Here is a 25,471-nt window from a genome sequence, read left to right on the forward strand (position 1 = left end):
ACCAAAGATCACGAGTAATAATAATACAATCTTTTGAAATCACAAGGTGAGATTACAACACATATTATACTTTAACTGTGGTGGCTGCAAAATCTAATTTTGTAATGATCTCCAAAAATATGACGCCCTGAAGAGGACATGTGAGGAAAGAAATGTAAAAAATAAGTTTCTGGTGCTCATGAGAATATGCACATGCAATACCTTCTTGTGAGCACCAGAAAGTACCTGGTGGGTACGGAGTCCCTAAGGGGACATTGGCAGGTTTCTCCTCAGCACCAGAAGCATCTTGTGCGCATCAGAAACCATCCCATTAGCACAAGAAGGTAGCCTATTGTGTGTGCACAAGATACTCTCCTGGTTCTCGTGAGAAGATGTTGCATGTTCATATTCTCATGCAGACGTTAATCTTTCTTGTGAGCACAAGATAGTTTCTGGTGCTCCAGAAACTCTTTGATGTCCCCTTAGGGGCTCCGTACAAAAATATCTTGTGTAGTGGCTGTATGCATCTTTCATGCAACTATTGCCATTAAAGTAGAGAAGAAGAAAATCTTGTGTAATATTAGATTTAATATTGTGTTGTTGTCGAGCTGAAACCAATGAGTGTTTACAGCTCTGACGGCCGGCCAGCAGGGGCGCTGTTGTCGCTGTCCATACCCATAAGCGGGGGAGTGAGAGGTGCATGAAATGGAGAAAAATGGCGGATCATGTGCAGGTAAGCAGAGGTTTCATGTTTTTGTAACCGACAGTTTATCCCGGAGCCTGAGAATGGGTCTGAACGTGGATTCAGGTGCTGTGTTTCCCGCACAGAGGCAGTGCACGGCCGCTGCGTGCGGGAGGCGGCCGTGCGTGGCTGTCGGTGGTAAAAGAAAGGATGTGTCCGGGCCGCCTGTGTTGACTTGTGGCCTGCTGTCACTGCTCGCTCAGTTAGCTCGGGTTAGCTCCGAGGGTGATACCTGGCTCCAAACAAAAACAAACGCCAGAGATACTCGGGGTTACAGCCCGTATTATCCCCGGCGTTTGTGCCAGTCGATCGCAGTGTACCACCGGGGAAATGTTGTCTTTTAACGGCGAATCACCCCGAAGTAAACAATAAAACACAGACCGTGGAGAGCTAGCTGTCAGGCTAACACGAAGTGGTCAACCTTTAGTTTGGCGCCAGTGAGACTCCTAGTAAAGACACTACATACAGTAGGATTAAAACTTACACTTGTTCTTTTGTGCCATGTGCTAAAAGAACATAAATAAATATTGCAGGCGTTGTTATGATGAAGCTAGCCACCAATGCTAACGTTAGCTGCAGCCCAGACGTCAACTTCTCCCGCCCGAGCACGTTTGAAAACATGACCGTGTCCCCGGTACACCGGGTACATGTCCGTGAGTGCGCTCATCAGGCTGGATAAATAGACATCACACTGAGGCTGCAGAAGGATTCACACCTGTGTTGTTCATGTGCGTAACTAAGCAGTGCCGTTTTGTTTAGCTAGTAACCGGTGTATCGATGTAGCGTGTGACCGTGCTAACTGGTGACTTCTGTTGTTGTCGTAGTTCCAACAGCTACTGTGTCCCCGCGAATGCCTATTTTGTGTATTGTTTCATTAAATACATTATGTGATGAGTATAATTCGACATTACACCTGTTGTAACTACGACAACAACAGACGCGTTCGGCCTAGAGTCTCCAGATAACACGGTCACTCGTCAGAGCGAAACACCTGCTATAAGCTAGCTGCACCGTGGTCAGGACGGGACACATGTTTGGGATGCTCGCAGAGGACATGCTACAGTGTTTGAAGTGTAAATGCAATATTTCATCATGTTACTAACATGTCAACCAGTGAACCCTCTTTGTCCTCCACGGGGTCCTAAAATACTCGAGCTGTTTGTGATTTAAAGCTAACTTCATGCACCTTGTTATTGTTGTACTGCTAGCTTGTGGTGTTTTGTAGCTTTGTGCGGTTTAGCTAACAGGGCATCATTGTATGCCAAGAGATAATTAGCTCCGAAAAAAGGTTTCTAAGATCAGAAATACTTAATTAATCACCAGGGGGGAAACTGTGCTCCTTCACAGATTATAAGCAAACAGATATTCGATAGAAAAATTAAGATATAAGGAAGAAAAATGCCCAAAAAAAAATTAAATAATATGTGTAATAAAATACAACAATATGTCATATTATTTCAATCCTTTATGTATTCTCGAAAAGACATCAAGGTTTCCCTAATTTTTAAAAGCATCGAGATTACAAGGACATTGGGGGGAAAAAAACATAAAATCATTTATAAACAATAGAAATCAACAAAAACATTGGAAACAAAGATGTTTGAAATCAAAATCCAATTGTGCAAGTCAAAGTTTATTTATTTAGCACATTTAAACAACCTAAGTTCACCAAAGTGCTGTGCAGCTTTCTTTCTTTTTAAACGGTAAAGGATGAATCTGAATAAAAAAGAACAATAACAAACAAACAATAATAATAATAATCAATATCAACATCAAATTGTTCCACAAACTGGAGCAGCCACCGCAAACCGTACCTCGACCTTCCAGTCTGCATCTTGGGACGTCTCAGAGCATCTGGTGTGTTGACCACAGCGCTCAGACTGGAGCATGTTAGTGCAACAGCTCAGACCAATAAGACGGCGCTGGCCCATGTAACTTTTTAAAATCAAGTAATAGAATCTTAAACTGGACCGTGAAGTTGACAGGACGGCCGAGGGAGAGAAGCCGTCACTGTAGTGTGCAGCGATGAAGAGATGACTGAAGAATTACAATAATCTATAATGCAAGAGACGCAAGAAATTTAATCTTTCCAGTTTGCAGGTTGAGCGGTCGGAGTGCGCTGGGGGGGAAAAAGGGACGCTGGGCGCTGCGCCTTTTCTCCAGGCGGCTACTTTCTGCTGCGAACGCTCTCTACTCATTCAAAACAATCGAAAAAAAACCTCTTGGTGGACACAGAGCTTAAAGCAGCGTACAGAATATGAATATGTACTGATGTGTGCATCAACAGTTAAACTCGGGCTGCGCGATGTGTCCAGGTTTTAAGTTGTAGCGATATATTTTGACGTCATTTTTCATGAACATGTCGATGTTGTGCAGTAATGAAAGTACCTGTGTGACATTTGGTCCGTGTGGATTTGACGTCGAACCGACCCGCCTAACTGATCACAGAAAGAATATCGAGACATTTTATCTCGTATCGCCATTCAGCTAAAAAATATATGAATTCGATTTTTGCTCCACATCATCCATCCCTGAGTACATCATAAATAATAAATAATGAGGAGAGGATGACTGCTCACATTAAACGCACAGGATGTCAAAAGAAAAAAAGGAGTGATTCTCTCTGCTACTTCACCCCCTCCCCCGATGAAAACGACCTCCATGTTGAGCGTAGTCATGACGACCGGGTGAAACCGGCCTGAGAAAGAGAATATCTTTACCAACGAGCTAATGTATCCGAGTATAATCTACATGATGTTTTTATCACAGCAGCACAAACGGCAACAGTACGGCAGCTTTCAGTAGCAGCTCGTCTTTGACGTAACATCCGGTGTTTCCACGGCAACGCTAAAGATGTTGTGTCTGTCATGGTGAGGGCTTGTTGGTACCGAAACGTTGTTGGTGTATTTGAGACCATGAGAGCTGTGGATACTTTAGATAGATAGATACTTTATTGATCCCGAGGGAAATTCAAAATAATACTTTGTGATATTATCGAAAATTAAAAAAGGTTTAAATCTAAAAAACTTAATTCATATGAAAGTTTCTAAAAACTGGAATTGGAAGGTTGTTGAAATAATTTCTTAATTTATTTTCCTTTGCGGTGACGTCATGTGATGTAAATGGTCCTGATGTGATATCAATTTGAAACCCACAAACCGCTCTGCAACAGGAACCCTTTCAGAGTTTTTATCAAACACACGAATGTCTCCACAGAGTTATAATCACCGATGACGGAGAGAGAAACAGTTTAACAGCGATCCATTAAAGGAACATTTTGGAGGTTTTCTTTGATTGTAGAATGACATGTTCTTCGGCAGCAGCTCAGTCTGTAGGGTACCATAGGGTCGTCGGTGCGGACAAAATCTGGAAATTGGTCTGGTTGCTGGAGAGGTGCAAGACCGCTTCCTGAGCTCTGCAGAGGGGCTCTTTAGCAAGGCATCAAACGGGGTTCGAGCTATTTTTGATTCAAAACGATTCTGGATTCAAAGTCTATTTTTTTAATGAGTACATACTTCAGGATCTACTCCAGTCATCTTTGAGACTGGCTGAATTCCTTGCTGTTCCATTTTGCATTCTGCTGAGTTAAAGAGCTAGCATTAGCACTTAGCAGGGAGTGACTGATTTGCCAAAAACAAAAAAAATTTTTTTGGGAAGTTATGAATCTATTTAAAATCTGAGAAGGGAAGAGTCTTGTTTACATTATATTATATATATTACATCGATTTGTTTCCCCCCCCCCCACCTCTAACTCTGACATCTCTCTATCAGTGCATGTCCACACAATCCTGTTTGTGCATGTGCGTGTGTTTCAGCCTGTGTGTGTGTAGCATGTTCAATGACAGAGTAAAAATGGAATCTACCCTCGCAGTATCAATAAAGTGTATCTTCTTCTTCTTCGACCTCCTGAAGAACACCTCCCTGTGTTTGTTTTGAAGCTCACCTCGTGCACCATGTTGTTGTTCCAGTAATGGTGTATGTGCTGTTTGGTGGCATTATTCAACTGCCATAGCGACTCAAATCAGGCAGTGTGCATCATCACGATGAGCATTATTAGACCCCCGACTGAAGTGTTGTTGATGAGCATCTTCAGCCTGCATGCTAACACTGACAGAGCAGCCGCACTGAGCGCTGCGGCCTGCAGGAGCTGCAGCAGCTCTGACATTGACACGGCGCTTCTCTGGATGAGTTCCAAAGCCGGCTGCTTTTACATCACTTTATCACATGAGCTCCACGGAGACGATCGTGATCTGATTGTTAAAAATATTCTTGAAAAAGGTCATGATGGTCTTACAGTTTATTTTAGTCTTAGGACGTTTTTATTGTTGCAGCGCATCAGAGAAGACAAAAACAATCAGTCGAGTTTAGAGCTGCAGATAACAATTTATTATTTACTGCTGGATGAATCTGCTGATCTCATTATTAATACAATAAATATTAGAGTTTGTTTGTTAAACGATCACGATAACAAACATACACAGTGCACGGAGTGAAGGACTCCGTCACACAGGCAGAATCCTTAAAACTAGAAAACTTACCAGTGTTTCCCCTAGGTTTGCAGCTTTGGGGGGGTGGGGAGGTGCGGGCTGACGGACGGCGACACAAACACTTGAAGGAATCTTGGTGTTCATGCGTAACTTTTAATGACAGCTGTCCTGTTCTATCGGAAAAGGATTTCCTTAAATGACTTCTTTCCCTTATTTCCGACTCTATCCACTATCCCATTTCTACAATAAAGGCACAAAAAGCTTTTTTAAATTAACTTGACCTTCAAGGGGGGCGGGGGGTCCATTGGGGGGGGTTGGGCCGCCCTCCTAATATAATGATAGGGGAAACACTGCTTACAGTAAATGTATTTAGGTGCAAAGGACTGACATTTGGACGCACTGCGGCTTCCTCAGAGTCAAACAGACGCTGAGTGATTCACGTGCGCCGTTACTTTCTCTGGATTCTGTCTGTGTGAAGGAGTCTTGTGTCGTTCTCTCAGAGCACCGACCTCGACCTGTGGACGGGCTGAAGGTTTTTCCTTCTGTTAGAGCCCGACCGATTAATCGTCAAGCTGATAACATCGGCCGATATTAGATCACCAAGGACTATCGTTAAAGGCTCATTTTAGCGCCGATTTCACTAAATTCACTGGTCAAATAGCATTTCATTTGAGTTTCATTGTATTACACTAGCAGTTCTCTTTCACCAGCAGAGGGCTCTGTGTTGATTACAATAAGCATCATCACTCTCCAGACTGTCGAGCGGTGATGTACGTTCATGCTCAGATACTTTCCAGTCGAGAGACCAGCTTGTCTTCGTTATAAATCTTTTCACACAAGTGTTTGATACCTGAGAGATTCACACAAAAAATGTGTTTATATCTATCTGTACAGATCCAACAAAAATCAAAGATGGGTATCGGCCGATGTATCATCAGATTTGATCTCTTCCTAATATCGGTATCGGCCCCAAAAATCCGATATCGGTCGGGCCCTAGTTTTTAACGTAATTAGTATTTTGAAAATCTAAATATTAGTGCAGCACCATAAGTAGCTGTTCCATTGTTGTCTGAGTATAAGAATTTGTGATGAAGTCAATAAAAAAGGAATGAGAGAATCTTATTTTGTAAACTTGGGCTGGGCGACGTGGACCTGAGTGGCGGTACACTATATCTCGATGAGTCCTCAGTCAAATCCACATGGAACAAATGTCAGACAGGTCTGAGTTGCACGTATTTAAGGAGGTTTAAAAACTGTGAAGAAGGCAGATATCAAACTTAAAGTGTTCCCGTCTATACAGAAGTTTTCTAACAGTATTTTCAAACAGCTTGTCCTGTCATCTCGCCACTCTTCACTTGATGTTTTATAACTTTCTGGTCGGCTCCAAAGTTTTGGTCGGCGTCTAGCAGCAGATGTCTCGTGTGCTCTTATCTGAGGCCAGCAGAGAGTCGCAGCAAACAGATAATAATGATGTAACAGCGTGTCATACCTGCTGCAGAAACACTGCTGCTCACGCTGCTCTACAGAGAAGACCCCCCCACACACACACACACACATCATCCCAAACCTTAAGCCAGACCCCCCTCAGCCTCCTCCGCCTCTGATCTTCTCTAACCTGCTCCTCCATTTTGGACTATCAGAGCCTGGCATCTCAGCGTGACTGTGCATGACTCAGCACTTCTCCCGCCTGCCTCAGAAACTTGATATCTTAAAATGTTTGAGGGGGTAAAAGTCTCACGGTCGGCGGCTCCAAACGTTCATATTGACGACTGAGTGCCAGGTTCTTAGTTTGTGTAAAAAAAAAAAAAGGTCATCGTGAGAAGAATGTAGTGCCAATGAGGACGTGATGAACGTGTGATTGTTGATTAATTTAGTGATGCTCTTTTATTATTTAGTTTGAGAAGTACTCCATTCTGTTGCCCCCCCTAGACGATTACTTTGCCTCGTCCCGACTGTTTTCCTCGAGGTTTTCTGATATCACTTCTATAAACCGGGGACACGGCGTGATGTTTGCATGCCGTGGATTCACCTCTCCTCCTCCTTCATAAGAAGCTCCTCACGCGTGTAGCAGTCAGCCAACCGTCAGCTGACAAACCAGAAACAAGAGTCGGCCTGCAGGGAAACGGGCCCGTTAGCGGTCTATGTTGGAAAATAATCGCCGTCACGGAAAGTTCTTGACGGCTCAGGGTTTTTGCAGGCGTTCACAGTTTGTGTTTTGGTATCGTTTGTGTGGATGAATTCTTTATATTTCAAAAAGGCCTGCAGCTCGCGGCGTTGGTTACCAGGCTGTATCTTCATCCTGCTGTAAATTAACATAAACAAACCAGGAGATCTGTACCCGTTGTCCGGACTCTGGATAGCCTAAAGATGGAGCACACCGGACCTTCTGCTCTCCCTCTTAAAAATTCAAATAACTTTATTTATCCGTTAAGAACTTCATTTGTGTAAAAGAGCATCAGTGCGCATACAGCTAGACACAAAAACAACAGCAGAAACACACACATAGTGGCTCTATTAAAAGCATGATTAAAAAAGCTGTTTGCTTTTTTAAATAAACTGCTGCTCCTTTTCAGAAACTCACGGTTAGATTTTCAATCACGCCGACCTTGAATATAACCAAGATAAATTAGAAAAGTATGGCTCAGGCTGTGCTTCTTCACAGGTCTCACGATTCGGTTCGGTTTATGGTTATCCTGCCAACGATTTGATTCGATAACGCGATGGGTTCATCCTCAATGTTCTACCTTTTCCTCAATGACGATGATCGGTCAGATGAATATGGACTCCTTTTTATTATGTTTGCTTTGGAAATTAATGTCAAGTCAAATGTCTAAATAAATAAAATATTAATGCCCAACCGATTAATCAGCCAGTCGATAATATCGCTGATATCAGCTTATCCAGTGACTAGCCGCATCGGCTAATTTTATCGCAGAAATGCACCGATAATACTCGATTTATTCACCAGCCAAAAAGAATTTGAGTTTCAGAGGGCGCTATATGGATTACAACAAGCATCATCACTCTCTAGATTGTCAAGTGGCGAGTGCAGGACATCAGCCTTGTGTATCCTGCGGCGGTTTGGAGCATTGGTTGTGCACTTCCTTAGAAATTCACGCTAAGCGTCCACGAGATGCAACATGCCTATAACCACTAGGAGCAGTGTGGAGTTGTGTGGTGATGATACCTGATTTGACATCATCAGAGAGAGCCGCTACAACAATGGAGGAAAGTTTAGAAGAAAAGTTAACAGATCGAGTCCTCAACTACCCGCACTCTGATGTGTCATTGCCGTTGCATAGCAACAGACAAACCTGTGTGATCGTTTCATGTTTCTGGACGTGACCATATTGTGTCAGCCCTCGATGTCTCACCTCTGTGTGTTCACCAGGGCCTTGCCCAGCTGGAGATCCTGTGTAAGCAGCTGTACGAGACCACCGACACCGCCGTCCGACACCAGGCAGAGAAAGCCCTGGTGGAGTTCACCAACAGCCCCGACTGTCTCAGCAAGTGTCAGCTACTGCTGGAGAGAGGCAGCGTGAGTACTGAGACATACACCCCCATGGACCTTCAGCACGGTTATTTAACTTTAAGGAGAAATTAAGTAAAAATACATTTTACTTAAAATACAACGTGCCGCCTGAAATTGAATAGCCTGCTGTAAGTCCTGTAAGCGGAGGTGTCATAAAACATATCAGAAGTTTTCTCTTCTGATGTTCGATTCTGTTGCTTTCAGATGTTTGTCATTAAAGAATGAAATGATCACTAACTGTCTTTGTTTCCCTCTCGTCACAGTCATCATATTCTCAGCTGCTCGCAGCGACATGTTTATCTAAACTGGTTTCTCGAACCAGCAACCCTCTTCCACTCGAACAGCGCATCGACATCCGTGAGTAACCTTCAGTTTGAGGAGAGAAAATGACCTTTGTGTTTTCGATGTAACCCAGAGAATACGTTTGAGAAGTTGCTCTGATGAAGTTGCATTTATTCTTTTTTTTTTTTTTTTTTACTGCACAGGGAACTATGTTCTGAATTATCTGGCCACGCGGCCGAAGTTAGCAGCGTTTGTGACGCAGGCCTTGATCCAGCTGTACGCGCGGATCACGAAGCTCGGCTGGTTCGACTGTCAGAAAGACGACTACGTCTTCAGGAACGTCATCGTAGACGTGACGCGCTTCCTGCAGGTCAGTGTGTGTTTGAATCGTGCAGTGTGTGTGTGCGTGTGCGTGTGTGTGCGTGTGTGTGCGTGCGTGTGCGTGTGTGTGTAACATTATCTGTGTGTGTGTGTTTTCAGGACAGCGTTGAGCACTGCATCATCGGCGTCACCATCCTGTCCCAGCTGACCAATGAGATCAATCAGGTGCTTTAATTCGCTCTCTTCTCTCTCTCTGTTAGTCGTGTGTTTATAAACGTTTTAACACTTTTGTGTGTTTCCTCTTCAGGCGGACACGACGCATCCTCTGACCAAACACAGGAAGATAGCTTCATCATTCAGAGACTCGTCGCTCTTTGACATTTTCACGCTTTCCTGTAACCTCCTCAAACAGGTACGCCGGCATTAAGGACTCTCTTTATATTTCTTCATATGAGGAACATCTGACACCTCCGCCTGTCACTGCATCCGATCTGCTTCCACTTGATTTCCCTCTGCAGACGTTTTAACAGCTGGAGTGTTTACAAAGTGTGACCTGCTGTTAAAATCAGCGGATACAATCGCTTTATGATGGAGTTAAATAAACAACAGAATATGAATTTATTGGTCTTTAAAACTTCGTCAGAGCTCGAGCAGGAAGTTTAATCAACTCCTTGTTCCTGTTCACAGAGACGTTTTACCTCCTGACAGCTGAAGACTGAATCTCAGTGTTGTTTCTTTTTTTTTGTTTTTCAGGCGTCGGGGAAGAACCTGAACCTGAACGATGAGTCTCAGCATGGTCTGCTCATGCAGCTGCTCAAACTGAGCTACAACTGTCTGAACTACGACTTTATAGGAACTTCCACAGACGAGTCGTCGGACGACCTCTGCACCGTACAGATCCCCACATCATGGAGATCAGGTAGCTGCTCAGGATATGTGTCTTTAATGTGAACTGTTATGGGGGAGTTTCAGCTGAAGTCAGAGGCTGAAATAGTCTGAGCGGTTTGTGTAAACAATGTTAAACATAAACTATAGCAGGCTTCAAATTCAGAGTGAGTGCATATCATTCATCTTTGTACTCGCGGTTTTGGACGCCCCTCGGTTTGCCAGATATGAGAGCAGTTATCAGGTCAACAGGTGTTGCAGCGATGGAAGCGGGCAAGAGAAGTGGTTCAGATAGAAGTGATTGTACTCGACCTAAAAAGCCTCTGCATGTTTCTAATAAGCTCCACGAGCAGAAACGTGCTCAAACTAGGATCAATATTGGAGATGCTTTTGAAAAATGGAGAGAGGTTAGAACACAGAAAGGTTTACAGACCGATGCAGAGCTGGATAAACACTGAAGCTTCAGTGTCCACCACATGGTAACCTGAGTGAGCATGGACTCTAGAGAGGAGGGGGCAGGGGGAGACAGCTCTAGAATTTTTAGTGCAGTAAATATTTTAAACACTAGGTGTCAGAGTTACATACTGCTCCTTTAATAAGAGTTATGATCCCTGTTTAATGTCCATTTTAGTATCATTGTGGGAGTTGTTGAACTTGTTCTGAAAACCTTTTCTTGTTTGTTTCTCCCTCTCAGCGTTTCTTGATTCCTCCACCCTGCAGCTTTTTTTCAATTTATATCATTCCATCCCTCCGTCCCTGTCCCCTTTGGTGAGTGACATAACCTTCACATTAGTCAAATATATCCAGAGAAACATGTGCAGCATCCTGTTTCACACCAATGTTGTGTTCTCTGTGCGTGTGTGCAGGTGTTGTCATGTTTAGTCCAGATAGCCTCGGTCAGGCGGTCTCTCTTCAACAACGCAGAGCGAGCCAAGTTCCTATCACACTTAGTGGATGGAGTGAAGAGGATACTGGCAAACCCACAGGTCTGTAACACACACATACACACACACACACACACACACATATTAACATACACTTCCTGCTCTGTGTCACCAGCAGGTTTATTGACATTGTCAAATGTTTGTTTTTCAGTGTTTGCCGGATCCGAATAACTACCATGAGTTCTGTCGTCTGCTGGCGAGGCTGAAGAGTAACTACCAGCTGGGGGAGCTGGTCAAAGTAGAAAACTACCCAGAAGTTATTCGACTCATTGCAAACTTCACCGTCACCAGTCTCCAGGTGAGAGAGCGACATTTTGATCCAGAGTTCAAATGAAGGCTGAACAGAACATTATGTATGGTTCTTGGACTTTCTTTGAAGGCGTTTTGACAGTTACTATGTTTGTTTTGGAGTAAGTTGTGGCCATATTTGGAAGAGAGGGTGGAGCTGCAGAGGAGGGAGGAGCTTAGCAGACTGAACATCTGTAATTCACTGTGAAGCCTGATTTATACTTCTGGGTCAAATCTAGCATTCACAAAGATTCACTTAGCCTTGTACCTACGTAAACAATAGTAACTATTGTGACGGAACCATTACAGAGAGCCCTGTGATTGGACCTTTTGATAGTGGGAGATAACACACAAACCAGCAGGCTTTAATCAACTGCTGCTCAATATTTATCGGTTCCATCTCCAATGTAGTGCGCTTAGTTTCAGTCGCCATGGTTTCACAGCAACAAGCAGAGAATGTGGGGGAACTGAAAACTGGGGATACAACAAGAATAGAAATCAGACTGCCAGCTAGTGTTTGTAGTTAAACTCTACAGGACTCTACAAGTAGTCTTCGCAGGGTTCAAGGATTAAAGTGAACTGTTATTTATTTATTTCTGTCTCCTCCTCCTCCTCCTGTGTGTGTCAGCACTGGGAGTTTGCCCCCAACAGTGTTCACTACCTGCTGAGTCTGTGGCAGCGCCTGGCAGCGTCGGTCCCCTACGTCAAAGCTACAGAGCCTCACCTGCTGGAGACGTACACACCTGAGGTCACCAAGGCCTACATCACATCCCGACTCGAGTCGGTCCACGTCATCCTCAGGTACAGATCTTTTTGTGCTCAGGACTGCTTCAAATTCCTGAATTTTTGTAGACCCAGACAAGGCTTTTACAACTCCTTGGCAATAAACATAGCAATGCATCGACAAAGACTGGCTGTTAGTAAACATGGATGTATTTGACGCAGGTTTAATGAGGATGGAAACGGATTGCAGACCTTTGAAACCCTCTAAACTGAATCTGAATGTGTTATTTCTACAGAGATGGTTTGGAAGACCCTCTGGATGACGCCGGCCTTGTTCAGCAACAGTTGGACCAGTTATCCACCATCGGGAGGTGTGAGTATGAGAAGACGTGTGCTCTGCTGGTCCAACTGTTCGACCAGGCAGCTCAGACGTACCAAGAGCTGCTGCAGTCCACAAACTCGAGCGCTGCCGACATCACTGTGCAGGAGGGTACGGGTAAAGAGCTATACAGGAAGTCTTGTTTTTTTTTATTTAATATGTCTCAATGAAGTTTGACTGTTTCAATTTTCTGATGTGTGTTAGCATGTTTAAATGTGTCACTGATTGGGGCGCTGAGGGGCCTAGCGGTTAGGTCCAGCCCCATGTACAGTGGCTATAGTCCTCCAAGCTGGCGGCCCAGGTTCAAGTCCGACCTGCCACTCCTTTCCTGCATGTCATTCTCCACTCTTTCTCTCTTCTGATTGCCTGCTCTATCCACTGTCCTATCAGTAAAATATTTAAAATAAATCTTGATAAACAAAAAAAATAAATGTGTCCTTGATGTTTCTCCTCCCTGTGCAGGTCGGTTGACATGGTTGGTGTACATAATCGGGGCAGTCATCGGAGGACGGGTGTCGTTTGCGAGTACAGACGAGCAGGACGCCATGGACGGAGAGTTAGTCTGTCGGTAAGAGTTCAGTAAAGCGTCACCTTTGGAAAAGTATTTCAACCTTTTTACACTTTATGTTCGGAGAGTTTTAGTTATCTTGACTTAGGAAATTGACTTAGTTGATGCCACACCTGTGCATGTAGTGGTCTGCTGTCAGAAACCCGTGGGGGGGCTGGTGGCGCATTGTTTAGTGCGCACACCCCATATATGTCATTCCCTACTCTCTCTCCCTGATTTCCGACTCTAACCACCTCTATCCATCTCTAAATTAAAGACACAAAAAAAGCTTTAAAAAAAAAAACGGGTAATGCTTAAACATGTCACAGTATCCTGTTGTCATTCTTTGCCGATGACTGCAAAACATTTTTGGAGCAGGAGCATGTTTTAGTCGTATACACATTCATCTTCTTGATAAAAACATGCACAAACTGCAATAAACCATTTTTATGGACACCGATGGGCTAAGAAAGTAAGTTAAATTGTATTGCTGGATCTGTGATGCAATGTTCAGCTTTTTTTTTCTAACCTTAATGCATTGCAAATATTTGTATGTGCAGATATCTTCTTTTAGAACCTAAATTTACACACAAAAATGTAGAGGACCCAGAACGCTTCCCTGTGGGACTCCGATTGGTTTCAGTGTGATGTCTAGATCCCTAAAACTGTTGAATTAATTACCGAAACATGTCGAGAACTACACTAAGGAAAAAAGACTGACAGGTCTACATATTCAAGAGAGGAATGGATGTATTTACAGTGGTATGTTATAATTGAATCCATGTCCTTTTTTGTGTTGTTCTCAGAGTGCTCCAGCTGATGAATCTGACCGACTCTCGGCTCGCTCAGGCTGGAAACGAGCGGCTGGAGCTGGCCATGCTCAGCTTCTTTGAACAATTCAGAAAGATCTACATCGGCGACCAGGTGCAGAAATCATCAAAGGTAAACAGTACTTCTAATCGTGTAGCTGTCTGTCTCTGTGAGACATTAACCCTAGCCTGGCTACACAACCCCTCCCCTCTGTAACCTTGCACTGTCTGCTGTTAGCAGGGGGGGATGGCTTATTGGGGGGAATGAGCAGGTCTTTTGTCCTGAGCGTGCTGGTGCTGATGCAGCTCTTTCTGCAGAGACACGCAGTCTCAGTTTGTGTTTTACTGTTGTGTTAGTGAGACGTGTGTGTAGTGCATCGCTTCCTGCTGACTGACCGAGTGTGTGTTCTCTTTGTTCGGGCCAGAAACTGCAAAATGTGAACGTCCCAGATAAGTGGTTGGATGTAGAGATTGTAGTCTGTGCTTCCGATCTGGTGTTAGTGCCTCCGCCAACCCCAACCTTTCAGAGGGTCCTCACAGAATTATCATCATAAGCAGATAGTGACACCCTCCCCTAGTGCCAGAATACGTAGGATCAGGGTTAGAAGTGTGTCTGTGCTTTCACGTTCTGCATTTGTTTCCTCTGAACTTAAATATTATCTACCGCTCAGGAGAAGATACAGATTAATTCCTCCAGGTGTCTCAGGGTGCTCTAGCTCACTTTGAGGTGAAACATATCCATCCTCACATCTTCTACCTCTGCTGCATAAGAGGTGTAATCCCTCCAGGGCATTCTGGGTTTACATTTGCAGTTTATCTATGTTTTTGAGAAGTGTTAGGGTTGCTTTGGTTTTTACAAATCAGATTATGGTTAGTAATATTCTTGAGCTGCAATAATCCACAAATTGTAAACTATAAAATGTGTAATAAACCATTTTTATTTGTATAATTGTACGTCAAAATTTGATGGTTTTGGCACGGATCAGCTTTAATATTAGCATCTCTTAACTCGGTAATGTATTTTTAATCATTTCTGAAGCCAGAATATTTGAGAAATATCTTCTTTCAGAAATATCACGCGTAGACGCTACTCAGACGGGCCGCCCAAGTATGTGTCCCAAACTCTTTTATCCAAAGCCTAGTTAATCACCATGGCGAGCTAGAGGGGCGACATAAAGAGAGAGTAAACACACTTAAACGCGCTGACTGAGGTGCAACATAAAAAACCGCTGTTCACACGGCCGGTATACAAACCTGAATCCCCCGAACATGGGGGACACCAGAGACATTTTTAAAAACAGCAGAGTAGGTGTTACCTGCTCGTTGATGAAACACAGAGGAAATGTGAAGCAGATCTGAAATGTTTCAGGGCTACAAGTTTCAGGTTTTGGGGACGTCAAGTTGAAAAAAAAAAAAAACAGCTGTCAGTAAATGTACTCTGTAGAAATCGTTTGTACACGATGCAGCATCAGAGGAGCTGTTTTTACGAGCGACGGGCCCCACTGTCCCAGTCAGTTTAAGCCTCACAGTGAGGCCCCTCACATCTCCTCATGCTCCATCTGTCTCTGTGCTGCTGGGCCCCACGCTACTTTGTCCAGCTCCTCTGCAGCGCCTCCATCAGGTCTTAAAAAACAGCTGATGGTGCACAGATTCACTGCAAAAAGCTGAAAACACTCCAAAGAAATCTGACAGACAACTTATGTGATGAGTGGACAAACCAGCGTCCCTAGAGGTCATAGTCCCCTAATAATACAAGTTATGTGCTACGTGTGTGTACAGCGGTGTTCACATTAATGATAAACTGTGTGTGTGTGTGTGTGTGTGTGTGTTATTTGCAGCTTTACAGACGACTATCAGAAGTTCTGGGCTTGAACGACGAGACGATGGTGCTCAGTGTCTTTATAGGGAAAATGTGAGTAACATAAATCCTTAATATATTTTTACACTCTAAACTAAAGTTTGTCTTTATAAGAATAAACATACATTATAGGTAATTGAGGAACGCTCTTCTTTTCTGTGTTCCAGCATCACAAACTTGAAGTACTGGGGCCAGTGTGAACCAATCACCTCCAAGACACTCCAACTACTGAACGACCTCTCATTAGGATATCCTTTATCACAGCGTCTGCTTATACTCTGCATTAAGGGACTTTCTCTCCATGTTTAATGTCAGCGTTGATGGTAAATGTAGTCCACTGACGCAGTGAATTCCTCAAAGGGACATAGCTGCTTTCACACCTGCACAAAACTCCTGAAACACTGCTGATATTTACAGACTCATCACCCGGAGTTTCTCCTCCAGCCTCCTCGTATTTATTCTGCAGAAAGTCAGAGTGAGCTGATGTGAGAACACAGCAGGATATAATCAGGAGAATTCACCTGGAGTGAGTGGGAGGGGGTGGTGACGTTTATTCCCTGTGATCGCTGCACGACCATAGACTGTCTGCACGCCACCTTTACCATCTCCGTGCTCTAATGAACCTGCTGCTGCATTATGTTTCCTGTTCTCCAGTATGTTCTCCTCCACTCTTTAGTTCACATTGAGATTCTGTTCCACTACACGTAGCTTTGATAGAAAGACACATATTCTCATTATAGCGTCGTATAACTCAGCGTGCAGCTCTGACAGTAATCGTGTTGTCGTGCGTTGACTCTGCACGTTTTCTCCTTGACTCTATTCGTTCACGTACAGCAGCGTGAGGAAGCTGGTGAAGCTCAGTGCCGTGCAGTTCATGTTAAATAATCACACAGTGAGTACACACACACACACACGTTATCAAACATACAGACACATGTTTAATGTATAACTTTAATAAAAACATCCTCTGTTTGTGTGTGTGTGCAGAGCGAGCACTTCTCCTTCCTGGGAGTGAACAACCAGTCCAACCTGAGCGACATGAGGTGTCGGACCACCTTCTACACTGCACTGGGGCGCCTACTGATGGTCGATCTGGGTAACTACACACATGCTGGTTTATTTTCAAACTGTAGGTGCACAAGGAGCAGATTTTCAAAAGACACAAAATGAAGACTCTAGAGAGGAGGGGGGCGGGGGGAGACAGCGCTCGACTATGTTTTGAATATGGACTGCAGTACCCATTTTGAACACTAGGGGTCAGAGTTAGTCTCTCTTTGAGATGATTTCTGTTATGTTCTGAGTCTTGGTTGTCCCGTTTGTGTGCTGCAGCAGTTTTTGTTGTTCATGTGTGTAAACGAATCAGAGAAGGTGTGTGTGTTGATGCTGTTGTTTGTGTGTTTGTGTTTAGGCGAGGACGAGGACCAGTTTGAACAGTTCATGCTTCCTCTGACGGCCGCCTTTGAAGCTGTGGCTCAGATGCTGAGTACAAACACCTTCAACGAGCAGGAGGCGAAGGTGATCAACACACACACACACACACACACACACACACACACACACACACACCTGAAATGTTTTCTCTTACATCTGGAGGATTTATGAGCCTGACTGTCTCTGCAGTGTGAGCCGTGACGCTTCCTTCTCACAGTTTTCTTCTTATGTTGTTTCTTCGTAGAGGACTTTGGTGGGTCTGGTCAGAGATCTTCGAGGGATCGCGTTCGCCTTCAACGCCAAGACGAGCTTCATGATGCTCTTTGACTGGATGTATCCTTAACACAGCGTCATTATGAATACACTCGTGTTAACCTGATTATGTGTCACAAGCGGTCAGATATCATTTTTCCTGAACGCAGCCGTGCAGGTATCCCGCCTACATGCCCATTCTGCAGAGAGCCATCGAGCTGTGGTACCACGACCCAGCATGCACCACTCCTGTCCTCAAACTGATGGCTGAGCTGGTTCACAACAGGTAAACCTTCCAGAGAGCAATGATGATGATGAGGGTTTACTTTAGCTTTCAGGAGAAAACGTCTTAAAGATGTTTGAGTATCAGAGTCAGACGTTTCTGCAGGAGATCAGAGCGAGATGAAGATAACCGCCAACATTAACTCTCCAGTCTGAAACACTCTGCAGCTACATCCACCTTTTATTTCTGCATATTTCAAATCTATGAGAGTCATCTCCAAGGGCGGTCTCACGCGGTCCTGGGGAGGGGGGACAATCAGACTTTGGCCCGGTACGGGGAAACTGGGCCTTAATATGGTCTGTCCCGCTGTGGTGTCATCATCTCAGATCAGAAACAGATTCAGAATCAGGGTTTATTGCCAAGTACATTATCACATACAAGGAATTTGACTTGGTGTATTGGTGCTAAACAATTAACAAGGAAATAAAGCAGAACTAGCAACAACTTAAATAATACAGTATAAGAAGCTATTACAATATATAAAATAGAATTTAAAAATATAAAAAATGAAAAACACGAAATGTACAAAAGGTGCAGATCTGCGTTCATCATGTACTCATGAATTTAAAGTATGAGGGTGAAAGCCCCAAATGTTGAATATGATCATCATGAATCTCTGAGATGATTCATGTGTGATAAACTAACCCGTGTGTTTCGATTTCTTCTGCAGATCTCAAAGGTTACAGTTCGACGTGTCGTCACCAAACGGCATCCTGCTGTTCAGAGAAACCAGCAAGATGATCACGACATACGGTGCTCAGACTCTAAACCTCCTGTCACGTTTATCTCACATGTTTGATGATTTGTGTATTTCAGATCTGATGATTTAGAGATCGAGTGAAAGGAGTAAGCTTCTGATCTGAGCTCTGAAAACGTCCTGATGGTCGGTGTCTTTCGTTCCTGCAGGGAATCGCATCCTGACACTGGGCGAGGTCCCGAAGGATCAGGTGTACGGGGTGAAGCTGAAGGGGGTCAGCGTGTGTTTCGCCATGCTGAAGGCCGTGCTCAGCGGGAACTACGTCAACTTCGGGGTCTTCCGTCTGTATGGCGACGACGCTCTGGATAACGCCTTACAGACCTTCATCAAGCTGCTGCTGTCCATCCCTCACAGCGACCTGCTCGTACGTCCCGCACGCCTTCTTTCACAGTGTCGAGGTTTTAAGAGGCGTTCAGAGGCGACGCTTCATCAGACTCGCAGATCGCACATGTTTTTTTAAAGATTTAATTTTGGGCATTTTGTGCCTTTATTGTAGAGTTAGGACAGAGGATAGAGTCGGAATTCAGAGAGAGAGAGAGTGGGTGGGGAATGACATGCAGGAAAGGAGCCACAGGTGGGATTTGAACCTGGGCCGCCCGCTTGGAGGACTACAGCCTCCGTACATGGGGCGCACGCACTAACCACTGCGCCCCAATATGGTGTTTTGTTTTAGCTTCACACACCTCACTACTGCAGGACAACACACAAAGCACTTTTACATCCACTCCTGGATTGTTTTGGGCTTGACCTCTTACCGTCAAATCCGGTTTTTAAGACGGAGTCTGATGGAGGAGAGAAAAAAGGTTTAACGTGTCTGCCTGCGTGAGGATTCGTATCGTGTTCAGCCAGGTCTACAGCGGTCAGTTTCTGTGCAGCTGTGTCGCTCTTTTAGTCTGTTTTCACTTAGTGCCGTTTGACAAGCTTTACTTACCGAACACTATACCGCAGTTCACTCTAAATGTACCACGATGACCTCATGAAGGAGAGAAGATGGTAACAAGTGGCGCTGCCAGACTCATCAGTGTTGCTATATGCCAGCACAGCTTGCCATACAAAAAAGAAAGGGAGTGAATTTTCAAGTGCGGTAATTACGGCGTCAGTATTTTACTCTTTAGGATCATTTAGGACGCAGTGGAAATCATCACACAGGACGACACTTTAAGGCCGTGACACACCAAGGAGATCGTCGGCTGTCGGCCCTAGTTGGACTCTCTGTGAGCAGTCGACGCCCTGCTGCTACATATCAGCTTCACTGGAATCTCTCTGATTGGTTGTTCAGAGGTTTCATTTATCTCCAGCTCTCGCCACAGGTTCAGGAAAGCCTCTTGAGCATGCTGCTGTAGTATCCATGCTTTCAACCATTAATGCGGTTTCTCATTATTTGTCTCCTCCGCCTCTTCTTTTATTTTTCCACTAAAAGACCAAGAGCTGACAACGCCACCGCCATTTTAAACTTTTTATCAGACATTATTCTCCATTAGTAGACCTATAATACGAGTGGTGAGCGACAGCGGTGTGAAAATGGTCTTCTCGTATCATAACAACGGACTACCGCCCCCTGCTGGCATGGAGAGTTATTTCCTCACATGAGCAGAACGTACGAGGTGGTTAGCCATCGGCTGTAGTCTTTGCGGTGTGCTCAAGTACAACTTTTTGACCAAGACATGAGGCGGCCTTCGTCACTTCTAGTTCTCTGCCGTCTGCTTGATGTGTCAGGACCTTTTTAAAGCTTTTTTTCTCTCTGAGAGACCCTCAAACACAGACAGACACTTAACCGCTTTTACGGTACATTTTCCGAGTTAATTTTCACGCCCGTTATCGTCCTGATTTATGAATCATTGAAACATCAGAAAGTAGACGAAGCACAGATCCTCAAAGACTTCAAATATCCCTCCGTGTTCGACTAAAGACACTCGGCCTGCTGTGAAGGAAAACTGCAAGAAATACTCAAAAGCTAAAAAAAACAAATAAACCATCAGTCCTTATTTCCTGGATGCATGTTGTTTTTCTGCTGTGTAACTGTGAAGCCTGAATGTTTTGCACTCATCCTCATGAAGTTGTTCACTGACCTTTGAAGCGTTCTTCTCTTTGATTCTGTTTCTTTAAATCTCTATAAACGACCTGTAGAAGCTCTGAAACACTGACCCGTCTCTTTCCCGTCCCTGCAGGACTATCCGAAGCTCAGCCAGTCGTTCTACTCTCTGCTGGAGGTTCTGACTCAGGACCACATGAACTTCATCGCCAGTCTGGAGCCGCACGTCGTCATGTACATCCTGTCGTCGATATCAGAGGGGCTCACGGCGCTCGGTAAAACGCTCTCCCGCCAGGTCAGAGCAGAGTGTCTGAAGAGAGAGCAGCACATTAAAACGTGTGTGTGTGTGTGTTTCAGATACGATGGTGTGCACGGGCTGCTGCTCCAGTCTAGACCACATCGTCACGTACCTCTTCAAACAGCTCTCACGCTCCACCAAGAAACGACCCACGCCCATGGCAACGGACGATCGCTTCCTGCACATCATGCAGCAGCACCCCGAGATGATCCAGCAGGTCAGAAAACCAGAAAACACCATAAATATCTGCAGGGTTCATGTTTGCACGATGATGCACTGAACCAGACAATCGTCAGGATGAGAGACGCGCGTTTGTGTTTTTACGAGCATTCATTTAAAACATCGACCTCGTTTAATGACGTCAACGCAAAGTTCGTAAAGGTCACGCTTCTCATGCCTCCCTCAGAGAGTGGGACTGACTACCCAGGGATGAAAGAGGCCGATACCAGAAGTTTAGACTCTAAATGTTCCTGAGGAGGGCGCTGCACGGTGGTTAGCGCTGTTACCTCACAGCGAGGAGGTTCCTGGTTTGAATCCCCGTCTGACAGGAGCCTCTCTGTGTGGAGTTTGCATGTTCTCCTCGTGCATGTGTGGGTTCTCTCCGGGTACTCCGGCTTCCTCCCACAGTCCAAAGACATGCTCGTTAGGTTAACTGCTGACTCTGAATTGTCTGTAGGTGTGAATGTGAGTGTGTCTGGTTGTCTGTCTCTACATGTCAGCCCTGTGATTGGCTGGTGAACAGTCCAGGGTGTAAGCCCGCCTCTCGACCAATGACAGCTGGGATCGGCTCCAGACCCGCGCAACCCTAAACAGGAAAAAAGGTGTAGATAATGAATGGATTATAAATAAATTAGCTTGTTTTCAGTCACAGATAAATTAGTTCCAGTTTTGGTTTATTAAATTATTAGTTCTCTAAGAATGTCCACCATGCCGTCATGAAAATAAACTTTATTTTAAAAGAATAGAAAACAGTGGGTGTTAATGGTTTCAGATCAGCTTTATGCGGTCTGTGTCGGAGCAGACGAGTCAGCACTTCTTTAGACGATGCATTCAGGGACCAACTCGGTAGATGTTTAAGGGAACAACAAGGTTAAATTCAAGGGAATGTGAATTTCCATGAAGAGTAACATCTGTGAACATGCATCATGAAGAGAAACATGGGCTTATGTTGCCTTCAAGGACATGCATGTTGCATTCAGTGACCTCCAGTAAATGTGATCGTCCATTTCTGCTGCAGATGTTGTCCACGGTGTTGAACATCATCATCTTCGAGGACTGCAGGAATCAGTGGTCCATGTCTCGACCTCTGCTCGGCCTCATCCTGCTCAACGAGAAGGTAAACACACATACACTCCTGAACCTCCTCCCAAACATCAGTGTGTGTGTTTTACTGTGCTAATGTGTGTGTGTGTGTGTGTGTGTGTGTGTGTGTGTGTCCTGCAGTATTTTGCTGACCTGAGGAACAGCATCGTGAACAGCCAGCCGCCAGAGAAGCAGCAAGCCATGCACTTATGTTTCGAGAACCTGATGGAGGGAATCGAGAGAAATCTACTAACAAAAAACCGAGACAGGTAAACACATCATCAGTTATAATGTTTCTCCATCACGCTCAGGTCTGATACGATACTGAAACTTAACCTGTAGGATCATTTAGCTCGAGAACAAGTGGAATCAGATCATCTTTAAAAACTGTTTATTTCTATTTTCACTTTCTGTTTGAAAACGTGAGTGAAAATCTGAAATACATAAAATATGTAATACAGAAGTGTGGGTTCAAGAAACGTCTCATGTATGTCCGTCTCTGTGTGCTCCCTCCCTCTCCCCCCCCGCAGGTTCACTCAGAACCTGTCTGTGTTCAGGCGGGAGGTCAACGACAGCATGAAGAACTCGACGTACGGCGTCAACAGCAACGACATGATGAGCTGACATTCCACACAGACGAGTCTTACCCAGCCACAGACAGAGCTCTCCCCCCACCTCGCTCCCCCACAGCCTCCCTCCCTCCCCCCTCTCTGCATCAGCCTCCCTCTCCCCCCTCCCTCCCTGGGCCAGGATGCCTGGGGATCATCTCCCGCCCCTCCCCCCAACACGACGTACCCTCCCTCCTTTTTGATATAAACATATATAAATATATACAGATCTATTTTAACGCGATGATGGTCTGACTCGTCCCAGCAGAGGAGGGGTCAGGAGGGCCGAGTTTGGGCGTGTGATTGGGAGGGAAGGGAGGGGGGGGGGGGGGTCGCATGTTTAAGCACTCTAAATCACTCACAGAGGAAGAAGAGAGTGCTGCGGAGGCAAACGAGGGCGAGGAAGGGGATGAACGCCGGTAATCGTAGTAATCCGCTTCTGCCTGCCTTGTATAGAAAAACACACAAAAACCAAGTGTACATTTCTTTTCGTAACATTTTGAACAATGTTTATAATGATCGAATTTAAAAACACAAAGAAGAGTTGAGGAAAAACACAAAAAAAAATAAACAAAAAATGGTGTGATTGAGCTTTTTACAGTGTAGTGAGTTAGTGCAACTGTTTGTCTGCGTGGGGAGCGAGAGAGGAGGGAGGGAGGGAAAACGGGTGACGTGAGGGTGGGGGAGAGAGTTGGGGGGGGGGGGCCACAGGAGCACTTAGGCTGCAGAGAGGTACACACACTAACAGGACGAGAGAGTCAGAGCATCCATGTTGTACATTTTTTTACTCAAAGTCTCTGGATGAGGTGTTGTAAATTACCACGCCCCCTGAAGGCAGCAGGCCGGACAGACAATAAAGGGACAACTCAGCTGTTTTTTTTTAACCATTTTATACTAAATAAGTTCCCCCCGGATTCCGGCCCACAGCCCTGCAAGAGAGTGAGTTCTGTTTCCGGTTCCTATTTGTCACCTTTTAGAAGCTGTAACGTCTGAACAGACAACTTGTTTACCTGCTGTTTACCTGCTGTTCACCTGCTGCAGGTAAACAGCAGGTAAACAGACAGCTTGTTTACCTGCTGCAGGTGAACAGACAACTTGTTTACCTGCTGCTCATGGACTGAACACATTCAGACACTTCTCACACGTATAATAATTATGTAACATAAACAAAGTAATGAATCTTGTATCATGATCTCCCTCTCTCACCGGTGCAGGATTATGTTTTGGTTTTGGACTTCAGAGCTCCTTCCTGTTTTAAGCGTTATTCAAACATTCCTCTGAAAGCAGAAATCGCTCTTGCATACAGAATGACACTAAAAAGCGGATAAATGACAGAAACCAGGAAATTCTCAAGTCGTGTGTTTATATTTTCGATTTAGATGCAGCTCCTGATCATCTCAGGCTGACCCAGAGTCAGCTTGGACTCGGGTATGAGGTCAATAAAAATCAGCTGACTGTCCCTTTAAAATCGTCCCGCTCTGCTCTGCCTTTTCCCCTCGCCTCACACACGAGGCGGCCGCGTCCCATCTTTGCGTGTTTGTCGTCTCCCCCCCCCCCCCCCCCCCCGCACGCGCTGATCGATGTGTAAACATGATGGTCACGACTCGGTTTTCCCCCCTCTGGTAGGCTGGCTGCAGTCTCACCATTTTGTTTACAATCTCGATTCCTCGGACCAGGTTTTTGGGACTGCCCCCCCCCCCCCCTCCTCCCCCTCCTTTTTTTTTAGGTCCTGCAGTGGAGTCTGTTTGGTGTGTGTGTTGTCTGCGTGTGTGTGTGTGTGTGTGTGTGTGTGTGTGTGTGTGTGTGTGTGTGTGTGGAGTGGCTCTGCTGCCTGGTGTGTGCGTGTGTGTGCGTGTGTGTGCGCGTGTGTGGCGTGTGTGGCGTGTGTGTGGCGTGTGTGTGTGGCGTGTCATGGTGCTGAGGGTCTGTGCCGCCTCACAGGAGAAACTCTGACGACGATCGGAGCTCCGCTGAAGGATCACGATGAGACTAAAATATCTGCAGAAGAAGTAGAGCGGTGTAGCGACCTCTGCTGGAGTCAGAACAGTGTACAAAGAGAAGCCGGTGGAGTCTTTAGCAACTTGTGTTCCTCTCTACGATGTTGCTGCTAACTGTTTGTGACAACTAGCTCATTTCTAACACGTCAGCACTCACGGATGTTGATGGAGTTTCTCAGTTTTTGGTTTGTGTCCTGATGTGAATGTGTTGGGTCCATAGAGTGAGTAGCTGTTTGAGTTGTTTGGATGTCTGCTACATATAGTGTAAGCATTGTGACTGCAAATAAACCTCATTGATTTTTACATCACTGCTTCTCTCTCTCTCTCTCTGTGTGGCGCTTTAATGCACCTGAAACCAGATGTTTGAATTACATCGTGTAAGAACAAGAACAGTGCACACTTTTTAAAATCACTTTTTAAAGGTCACATAATTTCCTCCTTTTCAGACAGTTTAAATAAGTCTGACGTCTCGCTGAAGAGCCATCAATCAATCGACCAATTAATGGACTACAGTGTTTCAAGCTCCGCCCTTTAGTGTCAGATCAGTACACTTGGCCCCCCAACAGAAGAGTAGCAAAATAGTAAGCTTGTCCAGATTGGTTGTTTTGGTACCATTCTCAACTTTTAACAATGAATGTGTACTGAACTGAACCGGACCGCTTTGTTGAATTTCAGCCCTGCTCAGAACACCTAGCTGTGGTAGTGTCACCCACCTGGGGGAGGGGTTACTGCCCT

The 25,471-nt window shown here is 44.9% G+C and overlaps 1 protein-coding gene across 3 annotated transcripts; it reads left to right on the forward strand.

Moving 5' to 3' along the window:
- Window positions 1–612: 612 nt before the first annotated feature.
- xpo7 (exportin 7) lies at window positions 613–25,039 on the forward strand. 3 transcript variants are annotated; one of them, XM_020636958.3, is made up of 28 exons: window positions 613–712; window positions 8,600–8,746; window positions 9,004–9,097; window positions 9,226–9,392; window positions 9,503–9,568; window positions 9,651–9,755; window positions 10,097–10,262; window positions 10,923–10,996; window positions 11,095–11,214; window positions 11,324–11,470; window positions 12,089–12,261; window positions 12,480–12,694; window positions 13,025–13,130; window positions 13,916–14,051; window positions 15,757–15,830; window positions 15,944–16,024; window positions 16,605–16,668; window positions 16,764–16,872; window positions 17,185–17,291; window positions 17,452–17,540; window positions 17,638–17,745; window positions 18,413–18,495; window positions 18,649–18,863; window positions 20,668–20,806; window positions 20,889–21,046; window positions 22,067–22,165; window positions 22,273–22,400; window positions 22,662–25,039. In XM_020636958.3, exons 1-28 carry the CDS (start codon window positions 680–682, stop codon window positions 22,753–22,755), a joined length of 3,297 nt encoding a protein of 1,098 aa, XP_020492614.1. In that variant the 5' UTR covers window positions 613–679; the 3' UTR covers window positions 22,756–25,039. The 3 variants fall into 3 exon arrangements, with proteins under 3 accessions (XP_020492614.1, XP_020492615.1, XP_020492616.1); XM_020636959.3 differs by having other exon boundaries at window positions 12,480–12,679; XM_020636960.3 differs by having other exon boundaries at window positions 12,480–12,673.
- The last annotated feature ends 432 nt before the right edge of the window (window positions 25,040–25,471 follow it).

The sequence above is a fragment of the Labrus bergylta genome, chromosome 17, assembly GCF_963930695.1.
Source record: "Labrus bergylta chromosome 17, fLabBer1.1, whole genome shotgun sequence".
In the NCBI taxonomy this organism is placed as follows: Eukaryota; Metazoa; Chordata; class Actinopteri; order Labriformes; family Labridae; genus Labrus; species Labrus bergylta.